Source organism: Scyliorhinus canicula, chromosome 16 (assembly GCF_902713615.1).
Source record: "Scyliorhinus canicula chromosome 16, sScyCan1.1, whole genome shotgun sequence".
Lineage (NCBI taxonomy): Eukaryota > Metazoa > Chordata > Chondrichthyes > Carcharhiniformes > Scyliorhinidae > Scyliorhinus > Scyliorhinus canicula.
The window spans coordinates 25,390,796-25,411,551 of record NC_052161.1 but is presented as its reverse complement, the minus strand read 5'-3'; the positions used below and the strand labels follow the sequence as shown (position 1 = coordinate 25,411,551).

The 20,756-nt window shown below is 41.8% G+C and overlaps 1 protein-coding gene across 7 annotated transcripts in view; it reads right to left on the bottom strand.

Annotated features, from left to right (window-relative positions):
* ablim1b (actin binding LIM protein 1b) overlaps positions 1–20,756 on the bottom strand; it is a 408,263-nt gene that overhangs the window by 18,871 nt on the left and 368,636 nt on the right. For 3 of the 7 annotated variants that reach the window (XM_038773460.1, XM_038773458.1, XM_038773459.1), the window contains exons 14-18: positions 13,746–13,850; positions 10,472–10,519; positions 6,051–6,188; positions 2,102–2,190; positions 840–969 (exon numbers count right to left, since the gene is read on the bottom strand). In XM_038773460.1, coding sequence (XP_038629388.1) covers positions 840–969; positions 2,102–2,190; positions 6,051–6,188; positions 10,472–10,519; positions 13,746–13,850 — 510 coding nt within the window. The remainder of the gene's footprint in view (positions 1–839; positions 970–2,101; positions 2,191–6,050; positions 6,189–10,471; positions 10,520–13,745; positions 13,851–20,756) is intronic. The other 4 variants (XM_038773461.1, XM_038773462.1, XM_038773463.1 and 1 more) reach the window with 2 other exon arrangements.

Sequence of the window (20,756 nt, the reverse complement as noted above, 5' to 3'; positions counted from 1 at the left end):
CTCTCTCACATGATCTATTATGAAGAATGGAGAGGCAAACCTGCTGCAAAGTTCCTGTCAATGCTGATGGTGTAGAATGGCTTGGAATGATTCAGACTCTGCTTCAGTCCTACCTTGTGCAACGTGGCTACTTTGGTGTCCCCTCTTGATAGATGGGAATAGGTCACCCTCTCTCTGGAACACTGCATAAAACCCACCTACACAGGAGTTTGTTTTCTAAGATGGAGCAAACATCATTCAGCTGTGGCTCACTGATTATAAATGGGCATTTTTTAATATTGGAAAATCCCATTAATGTCTGCTGAGACCTCTTTAAACCAACTTTTGATAATGTCTAAGCAACTTATTTAAAAATCCCAATAGTGATGGATTGAATAATATCTAATTTTTTTAATATATATTTTTTAAATGTCTAATTAAGGACCAATTTTGCGTGGCTAATTCACCTACCCTGCACATCTTTGGGTTGTGAGGGTGAGACCCACCCAGACATGGGGAGAATGTGCAAACTCCACACAAACAGTGACCTAGGGCCAGGATTGAACCCGGGTCCTCGGCACTGTGAGGCAGCAGTTCTAACCACTGCGCTACTCTGCCGCCCATTGAATGATATATAATTAAAATATTCAAGTGACATTAATTATCAGGAAGTACTTTATATTGAACTACATAAAACATCACATTATGTTTTGAGGCAACTTTGTGAAATAGTGAAGCTTGGCTGATGGTAATTTATGAAGAATAACAGGTCCACTTGTCGAAAGGCCCAGACCAAAGAATTAAGAATTGATAAAGAAGCCATTCATCGCACATATTTACTGAAAGATTTATATTCTTACATGCATTTCCTGCTGAATCATAACGATGCCTGAATTGGAGGTCACCAGAAGGAGCATGAGAGGCTAAGCGGGCTTGCTTCTCCCTTTCCTGCTCTTCCTTCAAGATCAGCTTCCCAAGGCCTGACTGGATCTGGACAATTACAAAAGATCATTCCAAAAATAAGCAAACCAGTATTTCTGAACAGCAACTAATGCAGCATCAATGAGTCGGCGTTATGGCGTCGAGTTTAGCTAAACACTGTTAGGTTTTCCTAGTGGAAAAAGTCTCTGTTGAACATAATTTACTTTGAACTGTTTCAAGAAGCTCAGCACAATTATGAGCAGTGGTATGTTTTGGGCAAGCATACAAGACAAATAATCCTATTTTGATTAAGAATTAATTTCCTTTCCTTAACCAAAGCAAGGCTAAAGGCGAACATTAACAACTTTGGTTGATGGTATTCTGTGATGTGTCTTGTTGTGCTGGGGGAATTCTTAAAGGAAAGGAAGAAAAAGAAAGTCTGGCATTTATATATCATCTTACATCTTTCGCAACCTCAGGACATCCCACAAAGCGCTTTTCAGGTGAAGAAATACTTTCAAAGTGCAGCAATTGAAGTAATGTGGGAAATGTGGCAGCTAATTTGCACACAGGGTCCCACATACAGCAGTGTAATAAATAAGCAGGTCATCCATTTTAGGTGTTGGCTGAGGGATAACTGGTGACCAGGACACCTGGAGAGCTCCTCAATTCTTCTTTGAACATTACCTTGGCATCAGTTCCATCCAACTGGGAGGGCAGACAGTAACGTACTTTGGAAATTCTGAGTTTAGTCGCAAAACTCTCATTATAGACATCACCACAAAAATGATGCAAAAATATTAAACTGAAATGGTGTTGGATGCACAGATTGTTTGGAGAAAAATAGATAACTTTAAAAAGTGCAAAAATGCGTACAAATCTGAAAAATATTCTTGAACAGAGATAATAGGATTAATGTGACAAACTGAAATTTGGTTGAAACACAGACATAATTGTCTCAACCTCCTCTTTTCATTAGCCTAATATCAATTGGCTAGACACACAAGCAAAATATGCATTGACACATGTTAATTAATTATTAGTGCTGCAGCAGTCACAAAATATTAGATTTATTGTTGTAAATTGTCATTTGCTTGTTTCTTTAACCTCATCAATGTTATTAATGGTAAATTTAGGACATAAAATATAATTCTTTTAATAGTATATTCAAACGGTTCTAGATACCACAAGCCAGCCATACTTTGCTGAGTTGCTCCTCCTGGAGTTGTCTACGTCTGAGTTTTTCCTCATCTTCCTCCTCTCGTTCACTCCCCCTCCTCCTGTCCATTCCTGATAGTAACAAAATACAACTTCAGAGGATTGTGATAATATATCCTTGATGTGGAGATGCCGGCGTTGGACTGGGGTGAGCACAGTAGGAAGTCTTACACCAGGTTAAAGTCCAACATGTTTGTTTCAAACACTAGCTTTCGGAGCACTGCTCCTTCCTCAGGCAGGGATGCAGGCTTGTACGGGTTTAAAACCAAGGAGAAACGAAGCCTGCAATCAGCCTGATGGCTTAGTCCCAATTGAGATTGATTCTTGGATTTTAGGAACTAGTTTTAATCACTTTTTGACCTGAAAAGTGATATACAGGTGATAATTTTTATATCTGGTCCATTAGCCAGGAAACTGGTGGGCACTCATCATCCAATCACGATTACACTCATGCAAGTCCTATTCATCTTAGTGGTTGGACCTCATGAGCAAAGTTGGCACTCTGGGGCTAGTCAGGGAGAGCATGCAACATGTGGGAGGGGGTGGGGGAGGGAGGGGGGGGGGCAGAAGGTTGCAGTATTTTCAAGGAACCAGAGCAGCAAGGATCTTTTCCTGGTGTCTCAACAATAGAAATAGAAAAAAAATCTATTTGCTCCATTGTAGTAGTGGTCCATCTTTAAGGACGCTTGATTAGGCTGCTCCATGCCAGGGAGAAATGAACGGGACATGTGCAAGCAGACACTCATTGATCCATGAAAATTGATTCAAGGGTCTATGACGGGTCCTAAGAAGCACCATTCAAATAGGATTCTTGTCTAATCCAGGTGAGAATATAAGAACATAAGAACTAGGAGCAGGAATTGGCCATCTGGCCCTTCGAGCCTGCTCCGCCATTCAATGAGATCATGGCTGATCTTTTATGGACTCAGCTCCACTTTCCCGCTCGAACACCTTAACCCTTTATTCCTTTATTCTTCAAAAAACCATCTATCTTTATCTTTAAAAAATTTAATGAAGGAGCATCAACTGTTTCACTGGGCAGGGAATTCCATAGATTCACAACCATTTGGGTGAAGAAGTTCCTCCTCAGCTCAGTCCTAAATCTACTTCCCCTTATTTTGAGGCTATGTCCCCTAGTTCTGCTTTCACCCGCCAGTGGAAACAACCTGCCCGCACCTGAGAGTGCTGGCTTCCCATTAATTACGTTGTACTCATTTCGGGCTGCCAATGGGCGTACTTGCATTATAAAAGTTTTGTTCAGAGAATTGTTAGGGCGCAGGAGGAGGCTATTTGCCCCATCGTGTCTGCACTGGCTCCCCAGATGATCATTACAACTTATGCCATTTTCCTGCCCTTTCCCTGTAACCCTGCACATTGTTTATTTTCAAGTGATCATCTAATACACTCTTGGTTGCCTCGACTGAATCTGCCTCTGCCACACATCCAGGCAATGCATTCCAGGCCCGAACCCCATGCTGTGTGAAAAAAGGTTTCCCCCAGCATTGATGGGGCAGTAGGCATTTGGGGATTTCCCACGCAGTGACCCTAATTTTAAGAAGAACACCTTTCGAGACCAAAAATCCACCAACACCTGGACACACATACTCTTGCTCTTGCTCAAGTTTGGTGACAACCTGTGCTGGTTGAGTCAAATACAATATTCTTAGGTGTGCAAAGCAGCGGTGAATTGCAATGCTGGGTGCCCATTGAGAACGTGGTGTGTTAACAAAGGTGGAGTAAAAAAGTGAAAAAAAACACCCAAATACTTTTGTTCTGAAGTTACAGCGCACAATTGAAACAGTTGAAGAACTTGGAGGCAAGGGCAGCACGGTGGTGCAGTGGTTAGCATTGCAGTCTCACGGCACCGAGGTTGCAGGTTCGATCCCGGCTCTGGGCCACTGTGCGTGTGGAGCTTGCACATTCTCCCCGTGTTTGCATGGGTTTCGACCCCACATCACAAAGATGTGCAAGATAGGTGGATTGGACATGCTAAATTGCCCCTTAATTGGAAAAAAATATTTGGGTACTCTAAATTTATAAAAAAAAGAACCTGGAGGAATGTTACGTGGCAAAAAACTATCTTTTTCTTGCTCTAAAGTTTCATCAGAAATCTGAGCTAAAATCTAAAACAGACATTTTTTTTTACCCTGTACTAAAGACTCAGGAAAGAGTTTGCGCCAAGATAAAACATGACTTATGTTTTATATAAATTTCACCAGTCTCTCTCTCTAACCACATTAATCAGTGGGAGAGACACTGCTGTCATGTATTATGAAGGGAACCAGTAGTTTGAAAGAAGTTGGGAAAAACTGCTAAAAAAAACCTCTCCCCAAAAAAAGAAAAAAACAACACATTTATGCGTGAAATATTAAATTAGGTCAATTTATTGGCACCAAACAGAATCACGGTGATGGAGCTGTCTGGGAACAGTTAACCAGATTGCTGAAGAGGTCTGAAAAACGCCATTGGGGGACAGTACACTTTAAAAGAAGGACAATTTTAGAGATACTAATTTAAGTTCCAATATTAAAAATCTTTAAATCCATCCACAGTGCAGAACAGGAATAACTGAAATCCTCTATCAACACTAGGAATTAAAAAATTGAGATGCTTCTTTTAGGGAGTTGCATTCGTGACGTTACACCTGATGCAAATTACAATAAGTGTTCACTGAGGGCCTAAAGGGCATCATTAGAGGAAGGAAGGCTGGGCCTGGAACAGATAAAAGTGTTCACATGGATATTGTTTAGACAGAGAAACAACGCCTGACAAATCTTATGCTCTCATAAATGCAAATCAGAAGAACGTCATGCCATTTCAAACATGATGACATTAAACGCAAATTAAACATCCCAATATAAATTATATCATTGCATCAGCTCCATAGAAATGAAAAATAGATCTGTCATGCATTGCTCATTGAACACAATACCCCTTTAAAGTCAAGAATTTAAAGGAGAGGTTGACAGCAGCGTTCCATCCTGCAATGCTCACAGATCACAGCAATGAACTGCTGAACATTATGTAGTCGTGTTTGAACCGGAACCTGCACCAACAAAAAACAGTCAAAAGCGATCCTCAAACTGACCTTCCGCCTCCTGGAATTCCAACTAAATACCTCACCCAATTGCTCTGGAATGGATTTCTGACTATGGCTGCCTGGCCTCACAATGCCATTGTGAAGCGATCAGTTTGACCACTGTGATAATTTAGTCAATGTAAACGTACAGTTTCGTTTCCATGACTAACACTGCATGTACACCTTTGGCATACTGGGTCCAGCTAAATGATAAATTAAAGATCTAAGCAGCTGGATTGCCATCTCAAGAGATAGATATTGGACTTCCAAGGCTGTTTGTAATTTGAACTCACTGGCCCGATGAGAGAACTGACTGTTTGGCCAAGGAGGTACATGCAGCGTCAAAGGAGAACACACTGCCATTGTCTGATTCAGCCTCCAGGATAATTAAAAGTGGCACTTTCCATTCAGAACATTTCTGGCTACTTCTTGTGATAAGACACCACCTTTGGGCGAGTCAGTTCTCCTGAGAGCCAGTTAAAGGAGTATTTGCTGCACTGTCGACTTCATCTACCTGCACAGAATGATTTTAAGACATATGACAATGTATTGGTGAAAATGTTGATCACAATAAAAAATCCTGTTTGCTAAGTCATGTGACTTAAGATTCAGATTTTAAAAATTCAGGAGATTTATATACATATATATATTATATATATATATATTTTTTTTTTAAAGAATTATTAGTATTACCAAAAACAAATGAAAAAAAAATTAAATGCTGAAATGTCACCTTAAAAATATTAGTTTTGGCAGGAAAAACTTAACATTATTATCTTGACCTGAGAAAGTAGAAAGGTTTAAAAAAATATTTAATGAACTGCAAGGCCCACTTGTCAGGCTTTTATCATACCTATGGTGCCTGGACCTGGCCAGTAGTCAGTCTCCACCTCAGAAGTTTGATCGGGATCTGGAGCTTGGGCAGCTGGGAACTTGGATGACTTGATGATTTCCACGCCTGTCTTGAGTTGTGCTGCCATTGCAGCTGCATCTAGAGTGGCAACGAGTGGGAACTCAGCACATGTTACTGTGTCTGAAATAGACTGGGATTTCCTACTGGCCTGCTGTAGGCTTTCAGCAGCCTCCGCTAATCAGTACAGTGTTAGTTTAATCTCTTCATCACAAATAATAATCATATTTGTCTGGCATAAAGTTACTCCACTTTGTTTAGAAACCAAATCATTGCATTGAATACTTTATATGGGTTAGTCATAACAGAAAACATAACAAATAATGATGGAAAGAATTGTAGCACATTTATATGAGACCTAATATTGTCAGACTCACTTTTCAGTGCATACTACAGCTTATATATTAGATTTAGAACTCCTAACACTCCTGTCTATAATATTCACTATAGTTAGCATATGTGACTTTAATACTTTGTCATAACTGAATTTAACATAGCTATTAATTCTCTATAGAATAGAGTGTAGAATTTTTTAAAAATCAGTTGACATATAAATTATTTACACAAAACACAATAATCTTTATTCTAAGATTTTGGCTGGTGTGAAGGCAATTGTCACGCGAGGGAAATTTACCAGTGTGGAGGTACTTTTGAGGTGAGCGTAGATAGGAAAATCATTGTTACAGTGTTGCAACTCTATTTCCAATTCAGTTTCTTGTAACTCCTCATTGGGGGCTCAGGAATAATTAACTTAGCTGTTAATATAAGTGTACTTTTTTTTTAATCGAACAAAAATAATGAACCACCTTTAGAAATACATTACTTAAATCTCATTATATCATACTATCCTATTCATTTGTTTTGACTAATGTTATTTTTTTGCTGTCCAGCAAGACAAACTCTGTTCTCTGAACTCTGCTATCCTGTTTAGTCCTGATGGTATATCTCTCTATATTCTCTAGATCCATGTCTTTGCATTTAGTCTATCTTCTCCCAATTCACTTCCGTGTCCTTAGAAATGAGCTCACATTCCCCTGTCCTTTTTAACATTCTAACACCATTCTATTGCCTTGCAACAGTACTCCCTTTGCCAATGGATGCAGTCATAAACTACCAATAGTTTGAAAACTCTAGTCGAACTAATAAGCCCCAATACGGTTGAGGACATAAATGTCCGACTGGTGATCTTGTTGACTGACCCACGCCTCTGAAGTTCTGTCCTTAAACAATTTGATGAACCATCTGTTTTCATCTGGGGCCTCCACAAAACATTTGACAAGATCTGGCACAGTGCCATTCCAAACAAGTTAGCACCATTTTCCGCTCATGCCAAAGGTATGTTCATGTTTACCTAATATTAAATTCTCCAACCACAAAACCCAAACACATAACCATATTTGTGAGTTGGAGACAAGGCTGGAGTGTTGATTTTCTGACCCTTCTTTGCTCGAGTCAGTTCTTCACAGGTAGAGCACTGGACTGAGAAATGTACCCCTTTAGTTTCTGCTAAAATTCTCTATCTGCCCTTCAGTTGGTGGCTGTTTCCTGAATCTTTTCCAATAGCAACGGGGCTTTGTCCAACGTCAGCACTTTATTGAAATCAGCTCTAATTTCAGTTTCCAAATATAACTCACTCCTTCCCAGGATTTTGAAACTGCAGACATCTATACTGTCCTCTGTACTTCTTTCCACCCATAGCCTTCCGACCTCCTAGCTCCTCATCAGTACTTGCTGACTTAATTCATCGCTTTTTAATTTTTCAGCCTAAGAGTGCTTGGTTTCCACACTGTTTTTTAAAAAAAGGTCTTGCCAGATAATTTCAAAACTAATCAGAGGTATAGCTCGGTGTTTAATGAGGGGACCTTCAGTGTTCAGTCTAACCATGAGGTGTAACACTGCTGTTAGGTTCCCCTTGAAGGACAACATTGTTCAGAACATCTATTTTTACTTGATTTAGTTCAAAATATTGTTTCAAAATCAAATTTTCTTGCTGCACTACTGGTAAGAGGTCAAAGTGTTTGGATTTTGAACTGATGGGTTCACAAATAGATGTCCGGGTGTATGTGTGAGTTTGTCTGCTCGTACTGTTAATGCTGTCTTAGTGCTGTAAGGACAGGGGACAGATTTCCAATGCCAATCTAGCAGGTTACTAGTGCCCTCTGGTGGCCAAGATGAAACATTAGGGAACACGTATGTCTGTAGTTTTCAGTTCCATTTACCAGGCCTGTTTCTGTGCATGTTGGCCTTTGAAGGACGACCACTTCAGGCATTATGGCTGATGACATAATAATCAGATTTAGTGTGCGGGGTGTTACTAAAAGGCCAAGCCAGCAATAAACCGGTAAAAGTTAAAATAATTCAGGCTGGGTATTTTGGGGGGGGGGGGGGGGGGGGGGGGGGGGTTAAATTGGAAGCATTCCCGATTGTCCATCACAGGTTTTGAAGAAGATCCTCAGAAACTTCAGCAGAATGGCATAAATGCTGACACTAGTCACATGCTTATTTCTAGTGCAAATAATAAATACTTTGAGGCTTATAGTGTTTCCACACCAGTCTATTAACTCATTATGTTAAAATCTGCCATTTTTATATGGTGCTGCCAACAGAGCCATGTATTTTTATTTTATTGTGGTACAAATCAATCACTATTGTGGTGCAGAACACAGTTTTATCGAAGCATGGTTGCTGGAAAAACAGGCTGGTTTATCAAAAGCGGATTTCTTTTGTTCCTGAAAGGTCAACACTGCATCTAACAGCACAGTGGTCAATGGGTAAGTAATTGGCATGCTCCGTGTCTATCAAAAAAAAAGCTGGCACGAAGGATGGCTTGATTTTGGGGAGGAGTACATTTAAAAAAATGGTTTTCCATACTTTAGGAGACTCATCAGTCCCATGCCGCCAGTGGGAAATCATACTCAAGGGAAGGAAGCTTATCTCCTTTAAATGAGGGTTGGTACCATTTCCAGGATCTGACCCTCATGGTTTATGAGAAGTGACCAATTAGCACGCTGCTCCACACGGTAGCCCTGCCCAATTAGGGACAGCGAGCGATTTCGCAAATGGGAAGGCCAATAAGAATGCTCAGGGCTGTTGATGGCCAGCGGAGAGAAATGGATGCTAGCGATGTAAATGGGGGACCACAAGGACACTTCAAGATGGAGACTGAAGACATCTTCTTTTTACAGATGAAGTGCAAATATTAAAATTGAATTGGAACTTTTAATCTGTATTTAAAATCTGAAAAGCCTGATGCGGGTTCTCTTCAATTTTTCAAATTACCTGACTGTTTAAAAATAAATTGAATTAAACAGTGAAGAGTTTATATTATTTAAACAGTCCAATAACAATAATTTGCTGCCATCTAAACTCGGCAGGGTAGAGGCCTCCTTGTATTTAGGAAGCCCTCTGGGCTCAGGAAGCGCATGACTTCAAACAGTATTTACACATTAATAGGAGTAGAAAATCAAGGCAGGCACATATTGATGGGAGGGTGAAGTCAAATCATGGTCATGACCAAAAAAAAATAATGATAAGAAAACAAAGAGATGTATCAAATGCCTAGTAATGTTTAGAGTATGAAATAAATGGATGGAAACATGCACAGCGAAGAATTCTGGTCAAATATGAAAAACTCTTGCAAAGTTATTTTCCTCAAAATGTTGAATTGGATATTGAGTGGTGCAGTTAATATATGCTCACCTAGTGGTATGACTTTCACCCATGGGACCAAGAGATGCATCCACCCCAGATTGTAGGGTAAAAACACCTCCCTCTCCTGGCTGCAAGTCCTTGATGAAAATAGATTGGCAACCTCAACCTGGTTCCCACTGAGTCTGGGTGTAGGTCACAAACTCTCCATAATGGGGCACAAATTCATCTGGTGCAGTAGGGTGCTGACACTTGATCTTAAATGGAAAAGCTTTCCATTCTCCAGAACCAGTGAAAGCAAAAAAGTAAAAAAAGCACCAAACTCTTCTCTCCCAAAAATGTTTTTCAATCTAATGCTCCATCCAGCCCGCCATCACATTGTTCATATTTTCTTGACTATGGGACAGTGCTCAACAAGGCTGCAGGCTTCTCCAGACCTCCCAACACCACTTGATTGGAGAGAGGGTGTTGGAAAAAATATTATTCTTCGTTCAAAATTACTAAGACACCACACTAGATTTGACTTCTGGAGAATTCTGGGAGTTGGGCTCGTGATCACCTAAGCATGGAGCAAACCATTTCGACTTTCATCTTATCGAGCAGCTGATGCAGCAAGAGATTCTTAGCTTTCGACAAAGCTATTATCTCAGGATTAATACATTCAATTAGCTAATCTAGTTATTAGAAGTCAAAAACGAAGAAGGAATGAACTGTACCATATTGCTTGTAGATAGGAGGCTTTCTGTATATATTAGTTCCTTGATCTGTGGAAAGGAAGTTATGCACTTTATTAAAGATTATACCATGCCACTGAAAAATGAATCCTTTCTGATAATATCAAGCAAAGCTGAAAAAGCACAATGATCTAATACAGGATACAACACAAATAACAGCAAACATCAATGTGACATGTTAGCGTCCATCATAGGGAATGCCAATAATAAGCTTCAGCAGTAACACAGTAAAACACAACTGGTGTTTGCACCAACACTGCAAACTGCAAATGCTTCAGTGTATGAATAATCAGCACAAGGATAATGGCAACAATTTATGGTTGAACTGTTCGCATTTTACACAAAACATTGTATGCCACAAATAGTTTCTGCTTCTAAAGTTTTTGATTTAAGTACATTCTCAACCTCCATCCTATTTTCAATGCAGTCTGTTCAGCATTGCCATTCCTCTGTAGAAGTTAAAATAGGATTTAATTATGAACGGTGCTAAGTGACCTATGCTCTGCATAATGAGTTGCAGAGATGTATATAAATATCTTCAGAATTGTTAACATAAAGTAAATTATGGAGAGCACTATAAGCATATGAAATGGGATATGGTGTGGTAGGTTTGGTGGTCTATCACCCAGACAGACTCATTGTTGCATTGGACAGGGTTAATACAGTAACTTGCAGGCTCAATGCACCACTTCAGGTGGCCCCAGTACCCACCATCAGACAGGATCATTAAATGACCATGCAGGGCTGGTACAAATCTAGGCAGGAACAGTATTGTAAGGTATATAACTTGGAACTGTCTGTATGGCACAGGCTGAGGTTACCATGCTGCTGGACTGGTGCAGAGCAACACAAGACATGGCTAAATGGGTGTGACACTACACCAGGTCAGTGTGTCATCAGGCAGATTTAATGTGTCACTCCACAGGAATAATGCATTGCCTGTGAGCCACTGTGTCACTGGGCAGAGTGAGTACAACGACTGTGAACTAATTTTTGTGGTTTATTTAGACACTATATTGAATTAGACAGCATCTTAATCATTAGTAAATATATGACTGATATCTCTCAACAGATTTAGAAGTAGTCCATGAACAGATCAAAGGCAAAACAGAATGTCACGAAGCTTATCTTTCTAGTTTTAACTGGGAGGAACTGAGATCAATAAGATACACGATTTGGGATTATCAGTCTACTCTATATTCATTAACACAAGTCTCGCAAACTTGATTGTGAGGGATGTACTTCAATAATAAACTGCTTGAAGCAGACACTGGATTATGGAATATTCGCCTCATTGTTGCTGATACAACAAATCACAACAAAACACACAGCAAACACAAAGTGCTGGGCGAGATCTAAAACACTAACACAAGATTCCTTAGTGTGCTGGTACATATTTCCAGTTCATCAATTCAGTGCATGGATCTGCCAAGAACTTGGAAATGGGCTTTCAATTCCGAAGCTGTATTCCCTCAGAGAGAAGTAACTGTGTGTTGGAATGGGAAAACCCCGAAGACTTACACTTCATCATTGCCACTCAAACAGACCAGACCTATTTCTGTATCATTATCTGATTATTTTAACTCATATATTACCTTTGCTATCTGCTGGCAGAAATTGTTTTGATATCATTAAAAAAAATTTTTTAAATACCCAATTCATTTGTTTTCAATTAAGGGCCAATTTGGCATGGCCAATCCACCTACCCTGCACATCTTTTTGGGTTGTGGGGGCGAAACCCACGCAAACACGGGGAGAATGTGCAAACTCCACGCAGATAGTGACCCAAAGCAGGGATCGGGCCTGGGACTTCGGCGCCGTGAGACAGCAATGCTCACCGCTGCACCATTGTGCTGCCCATTGTTTTGATATCATGAAGTTATACTGTAGCAGAAGATTTCAGGGCGATAATTAGTTTTCCTAAGACAGCCAGAAGTTTCTAAGAAGCCTCAGAGTTTCTGCTTTAAAAATGGACTCTGATGCAAATTGGACACTACAACACCTAACAAAGTATTCAGAAACTCAACAGCACCTTGGCACAGTTGCCTGGCCATTCATCGTGTCTCAGCAACTCTGCTTGTGAAGTCTCTGGCCCTAGTTTGTTCTCACACCTCCTTTCTTCAGCTTAAGGATTTCTCAATGGTTTACAAATGCCTCAAATAAACTCAGTTGACAGATCCAGGCCTATGGAGTGGTTAACGTACAAGCATTGAAAAGATTGTAGCCATGATGTGGAGATGCCGGCATTGGACTGGGGTGAGCACAGTAAGAAGTCTTACAACACCAGGTTTAAGTCCAACAGGTTTGTTTCAAACACTAGCTTTCGGAGCACTGCTCCTTCCTCAGGTGAATGGGTGCTCCGAAAGCTAGTGATTCGAAACAAACCTGTTGGACTTTAACCTGGTGTTGTAAGACGTCTTATTGAAAGGATTACCTGTGTCGTCCATTATTTGTCTGCTATAGTTTTGCTTCATGCTGACCAGGCTCAGTAATACTGTCAGGTGAAAGCATGAGCTTTGAAGTAAAGACAGGTGAAGTACAGAGAATAATAGGTTGCTGCTTTTTGTTATATCCAAAACGATAGGTAGGAGTAAGGAATTATGGCTCACGTTTGAACTTTCGCTGCTGAACATCCATCCAGAATGAGCAAAATTTTAGTTTAAAAAAAAATAAATTTAGAATACCCAATTTTTTTTTTTGCAATTAAGGGGCAATTTAGTGTGGCCAATCCACCTACCCTGCACATCGTTTTGGGCTGTGGGGGTGAAACCCACGCAGACACGGGGAGAATGTGCAAACTCCACACAGACAGTGACCCAGGGCCGGGATTCAAACCCAGGTTCTCAATGCCGTAGGCAGCAATGCTAACCACTGTGCCACCGTGCTGCCCCAATGAGCAAAATTTTTAACCATTAATGGTTGTACATTACAAAACAAAGAATTGGACTTCTGTTCAAAAATGCAACCTTCCAAGCCCATTTTAGAATTCTCCAAACCAAATTGGATGGGTGTGAATTCCAGACATCGACATGCCTTTTACACATATCCACATTGTGAATGTTGTCTGGTGACCTGTATGCAACCCACACGTTCTATCATGTGTTAGTGAGTGACTGCACAGACTTAGTTTGCAAGTGTGAGCACAGATTGAAAAACTGCTTCCAAAGAACCTGTGTGAGGAGAAATGGAGACAGGACATAGAGACATGGCTACAGCCTACACTGCAACACTGAAACTGACGTGGTTTACCTCCTACCTGGAAGATGGAAATGTTTGGGGGCCTGAACATAAGATGGTGTCGGGGGCCTGTTCTCTGGCCGAATAGGGAGAGGGGAATTCCGACCACTGGATGGCTCATTGCCTCCAATAAGAAAAGTAGAGGATAATGAGAATGGGATAGAATAATTTTTACTTCCATTTTTATACAACAAAAACGGATGTGCAATAATAAAGGAACAAAAATTAAACCAAAAATTACTTTACAGCAAGGTGCCTCTGATTATATTCTAATTGTGTTAATTTAACTATCAAACTTCACACATTCTTAAAGGATGTTAATGAAAACTTTCACTGAGTAATGTCTTGCAAGATTATGTTTCTAATAAAATACAGAAAATAATTCTTTTTCAACCCAAATGAACACTGGGCCATTTTGGAATGATTCTATAAGGCAATATTTCAACATCCAATTTGGCTATATAAATATGAAATACACATTCATATATCAAGGTTAATAGGTATTATAATTCCAGAAGGTTAAATAAACTACATTTCATGTGCAATTGCTGAAGAGCTTCCATCGTTTGAATTAGAGTTAATAATTTATAAACTGCATTATCTTAATAGAATGATATCCTTTCATCAATCATTGATTTTGAAAGAGCATCTCTTCAAGTTGGTCTGTATGCAGAAAATTAAAAGTCATAATTCATTACACTTGAAATATTGTAAAATCTAATGTAAAAATCTGTATTTGATTCTCATTGTAAGCCAATATAGTACAAGAGGTTGCTTATATACAGCATAGCTTGTAAATAAAGGAACAAAATTGACTTAAATACTGGGGGGATGTTACAATCCATCCCTTAAGGCACCACCATGCTCAAAATCATATATACATAATCCTGTAATCTAATTTTAAAATGTCTAAATTAAAGAACATCCTGAGCCAAGCAATTGCCAAAGATGGCTTCACCATCAAATTTAGCGGGGGGGGGGGGGGGGGGGGGGGGGGTCACTCCAAATGTATTTATAGCTGTACAGACAATGTCTTCTTGGAGTTGGATTGCCAAATGTCTATTTCCCACTAACACCAAACAATGTCCGGAGAATACCATCGGAACAGAACAGTGAATGGCTCTGGTCTCTGTTATGTCAGAGTGTGCAATGCTAAAATTGGAGATTAATGACAGTAACTTACAGTGACAGTGTTTTTAAGGTGCTCCACAGGTGGGTTACCAAACAAAATTTGACATCAAGCCAAATAAGAAGTGAGTTCAAAGAAGCGTGTTTCAAAGAGCCTCTTAAAAGGGGGAAGAGGTGAAAAAGCAAAGAATTTCAAAGAGGGAATTTGAGAGCTTGTGGCCGAGGCAGCTGGAAATATGGTGGCTAATGATGGAGCAATTAAAATCAGAGACGTGCAAAAGTCCACGGCTGCAATTCTCTTTTCCCTCTGGCAGTGCACCCCGCCCAAGGGTTTCCCAGCAGCGTGGGGTGACTTCAATGGGAAATCCCATTGACAATGGCGGTAAGATAGAATTCCGCTGCCATTGAACGGCGCGCCACCGAAAAGCACACTGGCGGACCAGAGAACCCAGCCACGGAACTGGAGGAATACAGATATCTCAGCGGGTTCTGGGGTTGGAGGATGTTACTGAAGTTCGCGGGGTGGGGGGGGGGGCATAGGATCAGGGAGAGATTTGGAAGCAAGGATGGGAATTTTAAAATTTTGGTGTTGCTGGACTGGGAGCCAATATAGGTCAGTGGGGATGAGGGCTTTTGCAGACAAGTGTGCAGGTAAGCAGAATATTAGGAAGTTATGCAGGAGCAGCAGCACCATTCATTCAGCATTAAAAGATCTTGGGCAGGACTTTCAGTCCGTTCCCACTGGCGGGATCTTCCAGTCCTACCCACAGCGATGCCCGCCGTGGGTTCCCAGCAGCAGTGGTGCAAACAATGAGAAACCCCATTGACAGTGGTGGGACCGGAAAATGCAGCTTCCAGACAATGGTGGGCTGCCTCCGCTGCCATGAAACACGGAGTGGAGGAAGGTGTGGAAAATCCCATCCCTTGAGTGGAATTCTCCGTAGCCCGACACCGGAATCGGGATAAACGATTGAGTGGAGAACGGCTTCCGACGGCGGAATTCGGGCAGGCGGCAGTTTGACGCCGGTTTGCGATGCGCCATCCCCTCCAAATCGGCGTCATCGAGCCGCGTACAGTCGCAAGGCCATTGGCGCGTCATCACCCGGCCCACCTGTGGTCCCAGCAATCGGGAACCTGGCAAGTCGGCTTCGGACAGTGTCCAGTGGTGCCACATTCGTCTGGGATCCGTGCCGCTGGCCGGGGGGGGGGGGGGGGGGGTTCGGGGTGAGGGGGATTCTGCCAGGGCTGGGAGGAGTGTTGCAGCATGGACAGCGCCATGTTTTCAGGCATGGCCAGTGCAGCACGTCAGCCCAGCGATTCTCCGGCCGTTTTCCGCATGATCCTCGGGTATTGAACACGGCGCCAGTGCTAGCCCCTCAGCCCTTCACCAGTGCTAGTCCCTCAGCCCTTCACCGGTACCGGTGCGGGGTTCGTGCTGATTTTCCCATTGTGAACTATCCGTGGATCCTCCGTTGGCGTTGGCACTTAGCCGCAGGAACGAAAAATCCAGCCCCGTTGTCTTTATCCCAATCTATTAATTGTAAAACTGTTGCCCTTTTCAACATCCATACCACGCAAAGACAAAATGCAACACAAGGCTGTTATGTTTTCTGTGTTTGTAAGTATTTGAAAGTAAACCATGAGCAATGACATACCTATGTAGAAGGGAAGAACTGCAACAGATGTTGAAACACAGATGGGTAAACGGGATTAAAAAATAGAAAGCATGCTGCAAACAGAGTAAAGAGTAGCATATTCTGGTTCTCAAACATTTGTGAAATGCTGTCTACAATCAGGGCTCAAAGGATGCAGTAAATATTACTTCTTTGTTCCAACAAAGTCAATTCAAGCTTCGACACTGAAAATAAAAAAAAAAGCCTGTCCTGCAGAAAGGTATTTGGCAACGGTACACCATTTTAGAATGACTAATGCACTAACATCGTACATTACACAAAAACAAATCACCTTCGGGGTATATAATCGGTATCATGAATGGAGTCAGTTGTCTTGCATCCTTTACATTCCTTCTCCACTGACACTTGATGCCATTCTAACTACCTATCATATTATCAGAAAGAGTTATAATTTACAATACAAGCAAACAGGGTCAAAGTCATTTTTTACTGGGGCGACATGTCTCAATCATTAAATCTGTCGGATTGAACAGTATTAACGTAACCTCCCCAGTCTGGAAATCTATTCTTTGGAGATACCCGTGGTCTGGGAATGTTTTGAGCAGATCCAAGAAACTCTCGGCATCATTTTAGTACAGTACTTTGGGGGCGGAGGCATGAAGGATGGAGTATTTGGATAAGTTAAGCAATTTTTATTCCTGCTTTATAATGGTTTATGCTTCAGGAAAATATTTATGTCAACAATGTTTACTGGTTCAGACAAATGTGGTTAAGCGTTCTAATGCCATTTCATAATTCCAAAGTCCAGAAATAACATGGTCCCAAGCATTCCCGACTAGAGATGTTGCAATGTATGTGACACAATTAACCAAATTAGTTACCACATTTCTGCCATTATCAACAAGACAATTAAGGATACAAAAATTAGCATCTGCATTACGACCAGTATAAGATTTCAAATTGCCAAACTACAGGTGGCCAAAGTATTGAAGTTCTAAAAATCTGCCTCCCACCTCCAAACTAAAGGCTCAGGAGATAAAAAAAGGTTATTAAAAAAAATCAGTGACAATAGCAAGATCAGGTTAGATTGGGTAGAAATATAATGAAAAATCGTTTTTAAAAATGGAAAGGAGACGGGGGAAATACAGAACAAACAGAAATGAAATGACAGAGCATTCTGAGGCCCTGCATCACAACACTGCATGCTGGGGCTGTTTAGCACAGGGCTAAATCACTGGCTTTGAAAGCAGACTAAGCAGGCCAGCAGCATGGTTCGATTCCCGTAACAGCCTCGCCGGAATGTGGTGACTAGGGGCTTTTCACAGTAACTTCATTTGAAGCCTACTCGTGACAATAAGCGATTTTCATTTTCATTTCATTTCAATGGTTGATTTATTGGAAAATCACAGGTGCATTGACAGAATTATCCTCTCATTAAACACCCACCATTTTTCAATAACTTGCCTGCTATGTTAGAGACACTGAAAGGTCCTACCTTGGTGTTTAAGTTTCATACGTTTTCGATAGATGTTGACAGCATATTTTAATGCTATGGCAATAGCATAATAACAAAGCTGCTCCTGACATCTCGTATACGTTGCTGCAATTGTTAGTGTTTGTTTCAGTGAGTCAGTGCATTGTCTAAGGGTTTAAACAAGGCAGAATGATTCACTCCTGCAGCAAGCTTCATCTACTGTTGAAGGTCCTGGGTCACTGATGAAATCTTGGTGCAGTTATATGGTAGGAAACTTTAAAAGAAAAACAATTGGGAATACACAACAGGTCGAATGTATTTGGAAGTGGAAGAGCAGCTCATTTTCTGGGTCACTGACGAAATGAAGTCTCCCACTCTCAGATGCTGAGGACTGCATTTCCGATGTTATTTGGAGATGAATTTTATGAACTGTTACTATTTTAAGTCACAAGTTAAAAAAAATAACGGAACAATTGAAATCATATCGAGCCTGAACACTTTAATTTGACAAAATTATGCTGTGGTGTTATGGCTGTTGGAGAAAGAAAATGTCAAAATAATATTTCAGGCACAAAAATGTAAACATTTTCAACATTGGCAACCCAATAGCCATGATAATAACTTCCAACAGGAAATACATTCAGAAATGACTCTTATGTTCTGAATTACACTGAACAGTTAATTTCCTGCATTTCATGCATGTTGGACTCCCTATACGTTAACAGATTAGGGTAAGGCTTCACAATGTGACAGAGGATACTGCACCGACCCACTTAAGCGCTCACTTCCACCCTATCCCCGTAACCCAATAACCCTTCCTACCATTTTGCACACTAAGGGCAATTTAGCATGGCCAATCCATCTAACCTGCACGTCTTTGGACTGTGGGAGGAAACCGGAGACCCAGGAGGAAACCCACGCAGCACGGGGAGCACGTGCAGGACTCCGCACAGACAGTGACCCAGCGGGGAATCGAACCTGGGACCCTGGCCTGTGAAAGCAACAATGCTAACCACTATGCTACCGTGCCGCCCATATGTCTAACCTACGTAAAGGCGTTACATAAATGCAAGTTCTTGTTATTGATGTTCGAATACTTGGTCCTTTGAATTGTAAGGTGTGCGGAAGTTGGGAAAGGTGTTGTGCAGGACCGTGAAGAGCTTCTCTGCAACGAAACATGAGCACATATTTAAAAGGTCAAAACATATATTTGATCACAGCACGTCAAAATCTAAACAAATCTATCAGAATAGTATTGTTCCCGTGCCGTCGGGAACTCGCGCCCGGGTGGGCTGGCCGGTGAAACGGCAACGGCACGCAATGCACGTCGCGATGATGCCTTTCCGAGGGGGCAGAGCATGGTCGACCGGTGTCAAACTGGTGCCAGAACAGATTTCGGCGTCGGAGCGCATTCACCGCCCAGTCGCCAATTACGATTTTGGCGTCGGGCAACGGAGAATCCCGCCCTAAGTGTTGACGATAAAGCAGAATCCGTGGACTTTTACGACCAAAAACCAGCATTGCACCTGGACCGATTCCACTACTGTTGAGGGGCTAACATCAGTGCCACGTGGAACACAATTGATTCCAATGAAATACGGCGTGGGATTCGCCGGGTCCATGATCGACACTCGGGAGGCTGACAAGCTGCAGTCGCACATATACATTACACTCCCTACATTCACTTATCCCAACCAAAAACATGGCACTGGTTGTGCTGGAGTGCGCCCATACAGTTTGGTGGGTCGGCTGGGGCCAAAGGGCACCCGGGGGATCACCCGGGTCTGGTTTAGCACAGGGCTAAATCGCTGGCTTTGAAAGCAGACCAAGCAGGCCAGCAGCACGGTTCAATTCCCGTACCAGCCTCCCCGAACAGGCGGCGGAAGGTGGCGACAAGGGGCTTTTCACAGTAACTTCATTTGAAGCCTACTTGTGACAATAAGCAATCTTCATTTCATTTCATTTTCATACGACCCATGGCGCTAGGTTCCAAGTGGGCTGTTAGCTGTGTGCGCAGCTGCATGGCTGCTTTGCCGGCAGCGGCAATGGTGTTCCATGCTTGTCCTCCCTAACCCCTCCTTGCCACCCCCACTACTCCTCCGGCCCTGGCAGAAGCGCCCCCCCCCCCCGCCCCGGCCAGCGGCACAACTGTCAGCAAACTATGGCGATGTTGGACACCTTCCGTACCCCCTTTCTCTCCTTCAGCAGCCGCCATACCAGTTTCACAATTTTTAAAGCACAATTGAACCATGCCGTTGGGAACTCAGCCCATCGGAGGCGGTGAATCGCGGGAGCCCCGGAGAATACCAGGTCGGGCCCGATCATGATACGCAAACGGTGTCTACTGTATGTGAATTCCAGAATGCACTGATGCTGCTGTCGAGGTGCTGGAGCATTGTGATTTAGCATCAAATGAGCGCCTGCCACGATTTTGGCGACAGAACCGATTATCTACCCAATCGCCTTTCCTGATTTTGGTGTCGGCTAACAGAGAATTCTGCCTAAAATATGTTCCGATTGTGTTATTTACTTGGATGGTGAAGTTTGGCAGCAGCTATGGGTTCAAAGGAAACATGTGTGCCTAATGAAAATGGTAAGAGTCGAGGGATCTAATCCTTTCATTGACTCAACTGAATCAAGAAATAGAACCAAGAGTGTGCAATATTGCAAATCATTTCAGACCCAATTTCTCTGTGTACTTTAGACTTAAGTATATCCCTTTAGAGCTGTTGAATAACATAGGAACAGAAACAACAAAGAACCACAAACAGCTTCGAAGGTGAACCTATTTGCT